At 40.2% G+C, this 5617-nt stretch overlaps 1 protein-coding gene across 1 annotated transcript in view; it reads right to left on the reverse strand.

Annotated features, from left to right (window-relative positions):
* Positions 1–1284: 1284 nt before the first annotated feature.
* ZCCHC9 (zinc finger CCHC-type containing 9) overlaps positions 1285–5617 on the reverse strand; it is a 10989-nt gene continuing 6656 nt past the window's right edge. Inside the window, exon 6 of the mRNA XM_026070468.1 lies at positions 1285–3131. Coding sequence (XP_025926253.1) covers positions 3016–3131 — 116 coding nt within the window. The 3' untranslated portion in view covers positions 1285–3015. The remainder of the gene's footprint in view (positions 3132–5617) is intronic.

Below are 5617 nucleotides of genomic sequence, written 5' to 3' on the forward strand. Positions count from 1 at the left end.
CTTAAATCCTATTTGTCTAACTTTTGAATTTGCTTGCAGGTACAAGCATATCTTTACATGCAGCACCTTTTACAATAGCTTTTCAAATAGCCTTCTTGTAACTATAAATAGCTTTGTGCAGTCACTTAAAGAGACTATTTATTAGTGGAAGCATTTAACAAACAGTTCTGTCTAACACTTACTGGAGTCTGTTAACTGATGTTATACAGAGCGCAGTGCAAACCTTTTCAGTACGTCCTTTTCCTCAGCAATCACTGAAGCAGAGAACAGGAGTAAAAGGGAGACTTAGACTTACCCAGTCCATGCAAGCACACGTGTTGTGATTACCTGAAAACAGCTGTTCCTCTGATACTGAACATCTCATGGAGCCCTATCATGGTTTTGCAAGGCTGAGGAAGCCTATTACCGCTTTGCAGACAACAGCAGAACAGTAGTTAGCTGCAGGAGCTTGACAAGTGGTGTAGAGTGTAAGGTGGAGCAAAGCAGCAGGTATGAAACCGATGGCTGTCATACCCAGTGACTGGCACTAGGCTCACTGACCTCCAGAACAGCACTACAAGGAAGACTGCAACCCCGTGCTGAAGGGAGGGCCTACTTTTGGCACTCTCCCTTTAGACAACTGGAAGTCACAGTGATCAGCTGTAGGAGGGTAAACAGTAAGTTTTCTCCCCCAAGCTATATGAAGCACACCATGTAACTTACCAGTTTGTGAAAGGGACATTTCTGCCTCAGTTTGCAACAGTGCAGCCATGTATTACTCAGAACCATAGGCCTGCACCAGGTTGCAGGCTGCTCGCTGAAACAACAGTTTGCACACCATGCTCTCCCTGTGTCTGGGAAGTGTTTGTTACCATTACAAAATTCAAAGTGCATGGTTTCAGGTGAAAAAGCTCCAAGTAAAAGAACACATTACAACATCAGGGAGTTTTTAAACACAGAAAGTAACCTGAAAAGACAGTGGTTCTCTTATAAGAGGAGATGCCTTTTTTTTTTTTTTTTGAATATAGGTATTTATATAATATCAATGGAAACATCTTTTAAGCTAGGATCCAGGCCTGTTGCAAAAGATGCATTCATATTAAAAGTGCTATTACTTTGAACGTTAATCTAACAGTTGAATTAAAGCTCTGTAATTAATCCTTGATTTCATCCATATCCCCTCCCCTCATTTAAATGTGTGCTCCAATTATTATAAACTGAATATACATATCCTAGCTTAGCCAACTTAAGTGCCTTTGTATCCAGAGCAGAGCCAGGAAACCTAAAGTAAGAGCACTAACTAACTATTGTATTTATCAGCATTTTATTTAAAAAAAGTACAAATACGAAAAGACAATTGAATCCCTGTATTTGATCTTTGCATTCCAAACCCATAGCTTCAGTGCCTGTTCCTAAGCCTCTCAAAACCCAGTCCTGAACTCAGTTTACTATCTGGTATTACTTCCATGTTCTCAGCAAGGCCAACTATGGACACTTAACACCTTCATTTAAAAGACAAAGTAATTCTGTTCAAGCAGTAGCTTTATCACTGTGTGCTTTCCATCAAGTACTGTTGCTTGTTATTGGATCAGGCAAGGTAAATTTTTAGAAGGCACACAYTTAAGATTTTGGGGGCACAGAAGTGCCATATTTGTCCCATGGCAACCACAGCAGTAATACAACACTAAAAAGCTTGATTTTYCAGGTATGTGGCACGTGTCTACACGGCACAGAGAAGCACTGTACAGATATCCTAAACAGCACCTACCAATGCTGGTCAGTGTTGTGCCAAGACACCATTCAGGCTGAAACGCAGCAAGTGAGGTTAGCTTAGGTGCACCTCTCTAGTAACAGTGTCCTTTGTTTAAGAAAATTCATTCTGAGATGATTAGACACAAATAAAAGACTATCACTGGTGGCTGCATTGCCTGAATTACTACAGTATTTGGAGACCTATTGCAGGAACTTCATTTTTAGTTGGCTTGAGTAATTTTGGTAATATTTAATCAGTTTTTCAAATACAATCTGCAGTCTCCATTTAAAAATAAATCTGCCATTAAGCAGATGTGTATGGGTAGTACAAAGCAAAGTTTACTCCCAAACCCCCAAGGGACAGCAATACTGAAGAACAAGATTTTTGAGCTCTTTCCCTGAAGAAAGGAGAGGAAACAACCAAGCAGCTCACTTGCTCTCCAACTATTTTCAGCTGTATTTCACTATGGATATCAAAGGAAGGGCACGCTTGTGCTCCTGTTGGTGAGCAAATACTCAACTGACTCAAGATACATAAACTGTGTGATTAATCAGCTCACGTACTGAGCTGATCTATCATGAAGGGCAGGAATTGCACCCCCAAGCTCTCTAGACAAAAGGAAAAGTCATACAGGCTGTATGACAGCCTGTACGTACAGGCTGTAGGGTTTACCTGATAACTTTGATATTTACTGCTCAAGCTTGCACATCAAGAGCAAGAAATCCTTCTTTCTAAAAGCAGAAGGCAAAAACAAACAAACAAAAAAAACAGAACCCAACACAGTGTTTAGGAAATACCCAAGATCCTTTTCACAAAAATGTAGACAGACTCTTAATAAAGTCAGCATGATTGCTTCCCTTCCCCAGTATGCGAGCAGTACTCTAAGGCAACACTACTGACCACCTAAATCCATTGGTCATAAACCCCTGTGATAAACTGCATATACCCCGTTTGGTTATTGCAAGCAGATCCCTGTGTCAAGAAGAATCTGATTTCCCTCTTCAGAGGGCTGGTAGTGAGAGGGAGCACCGTTCAGGGGGAAAGCTGTATTTCTGCATAAATATACAAAAATAAAATACCTGCTTGCTGCGTATCTGTTGCTTTCAGCTTTTCAGTCAGCTGAGTGAGTGTGGGAGGCAAAGTGGAAAAGTTAGGGACACAGAAAAAAAATTTAGCAGCAGCGGTCTGGTCGATTTACTGGATCCAGCAATCCACCCTGTGTGGTCACTACTCAGAAGTGAACCAGTGCAGGGTTACTGCAGTTTGGTGCGTAAGAGAGGCCTTCAAAAATTAACAATTTTAGGTTCTTTCACTTTTGGTTTTTGCAGCTTTGGTGTTTCTATAATTTCTTCATAATCTGCACTCATTCCACTGGCCCATCGCCCAACGGTAACATGCTCTGTAGAATAAAAGACACAAAGTTATGGAAAGGCTAAGCACTACTGTCATATAAAACTTCCTAGTTTGAGAGAGATCTGACCTACTGGGGCCTGACACTAGTTCACCAGAGATGTATCAGTTTAGTTCCAGCTCTGAAGCCAACTCTCCTTAGATGACTTTTTTAAATTTGTCTTTTGCAAGCTCACTTTCTTCCCCAGCTTTTCAAGGCTCAGAAATCATTACTATGTGTTTTTTCCTATTTGACTCTCCAAAGAGACATGCAAAGAGTGTGTAAAAGATAAACTCTTACATAACTCCTAATAACCCTTATGATGAAGATTTCAGAGTATTTCAAGCATCTCTGAATATAAAGGAAGAACAAATAATATAATTCATCCAAATTATACGGATGAAGAAACTAAGCTTGAAGAGGCACAACAGAGCAAAATTTACACATCTCCACTTACAACCCTGCAGGTCAATCAACACCATCCTTTTGCTGTTTAAATACTAATTAGACCAGTTAACACACCTCTCCTAACAAAATCGCCACCTATGCGGTGGTTATCAACCAGCCTGTGTTTCTTTTCTGAATGGCAATTTAATTTTGAGGGCAACAAATCAAATCATACCAAGAATATCATCAAATGGATAAATCATTGTTTATCTGGATTCACTTCTGTAGATTAAAGCAACCAAGTAATTCCACCTGAAAAATGATAAACTTTAGTGCCTCGGCATCTTTGCTGGCTATCAGTTATCTTCACCTAGTCTACTTAAAAGTACTTTGCAAGATGCAAACTGATTTCAAAGAGTATTACAATTCTTACCAATGGTATCTTAGCTCCAATTAATTCAATTATTTTTAACTAGCAATATTAGTTTTGAAACATCAGTGTAAAGACTAAGATGTTTCCTGGAAAGTTAAACTGCAGCTGTCAATCTTCACCATGGATGTAAATTTTTTTTTTTTCTCCCTTTTTGGAAAAGATTCCAGTTCTGCTTAACATATAATTTAGAGCTCTATTCCAGATAGTAGAATGACTTGCATTTTCTTGGCTTGTCTACACAAAGGACCTGCCTTTACAAACTGGCATTTGCTGGTTTCCATTACCTGTCATACACATGCACACCAGTAATTCAGAAAAGCCTGATTGCTAACCTCTGGCTCATAGGCCTGGCACATCTTTTACAGTGCAGAGGTAGGACTAAGCAAGTACGACTGCACCCTTCCACGCGAGGAAGCAACCTACTTGAGGGTTGCTTCCCTGTCTCCTTACATGCCAAATCTGGTCTTCATTTAGCTAAACAGAACTATCAACCAAAGACTCCCTTTCAGTGATATTTGCTGGTCCCACTTTGAGCAATGCTGTTTCCTACAAATGTTTCCTTTCTCCTATCGCATCTGTACAGCTTTCAACTTACAAAAAGTATTAATCACACAGAGGTAGTTTGCCATAAACATGGCCTGCAGAAATCCAGCAAGGTCACCCACAGGTTCTGAACATGGAAGCATGCACCCACTCTAATGGGCACCACTAAAAATCCCTTAAGTCTTCAAACAGAAAACTTTACAGAAACACTTGCTAAGACCATGCACAGCAGAAATCAAGACTAAACACCATCATCATGATGCTGTATACAAAAACACAAAGCTTAAGTTCTTAACCTAATGTCTAAAGACACCAGAATATCCCTACTAACAAGTTTATCAAGTTACCCATGAAGAAATGGCATAAACAGATGGAAAATAAAGTGCTCCAAAGAAACTGAGTAACAATTAAGACTAGGCAAGTTGTTATTCAAGAAGCACAAAAGCACTCAAAAAAAACAAAACAGCACTGCACATGTAGGTCAAAATAGCTATTCAAAAAGTCAGCTTCCCTCTTCTGTTCTTTCCTCTGCTGCCCTCCTGCAAAAGTCAATATAAACTGTGTTTTCAATAGTACTGTCTGGCCTCTGTGTTTACTCTGGAATGGGCTCTGCTTCACCCAAGCCTCCTTGTAATCCATTTACAGAGTAGTACTGCTGGAGTCACTCCAAATTGGGCCACGTTCTGATTTAATCCTGGGTAGTTTGAAACATTTCAAATCTTACTGTTTGAATTTGATTCCTAGGAAATTTGCAGATTCTCTCGTAGGGCTTTCAAGTCTTGAGCAGTAATTTAAGTGGGCACTGCCCAACAATCTACCATGGCCAAGGAGATCTGGGAAAATTTTAAAGAGCAGCCATTGCCTTTTCATATCAGAAGCCCTTGTCAGACCAGTTAGGACTCAATCTCACTTGTTCTAAACAAGGAAACCAGCATACATCTAGAATGTTGCAGACGCTCTGTAACACAATTGAGACATCCTAGATATAGGATGAGATACAGAATCACAGAATGGTTGAGGTTGGAAGGGACCTCTGGAGATCATCTAGTCCAACCCCCCTGCTCAAGCAGGGTCACCTAGAGCACCTTGCACAGGATCGCGTCCAGGCAGGTTTTGAATATCTCCAGAGAAG

The sequence above is a fragment of the Apteryx rowi genome, unplaced genomic scaffold (genome assembly GCF_003343035.1).
Source record: "Apteryx rowi isolate R43461 unplaced genomic scaffold, aptRow1 scaffold_310, whole genome shotgun sequence".
Lineage (NCBI taxonomy): Eukaryota > Metazoa > Chordata > Aves > Apterygiformes > Apterygidae > Apteryx > Apteryx rowi.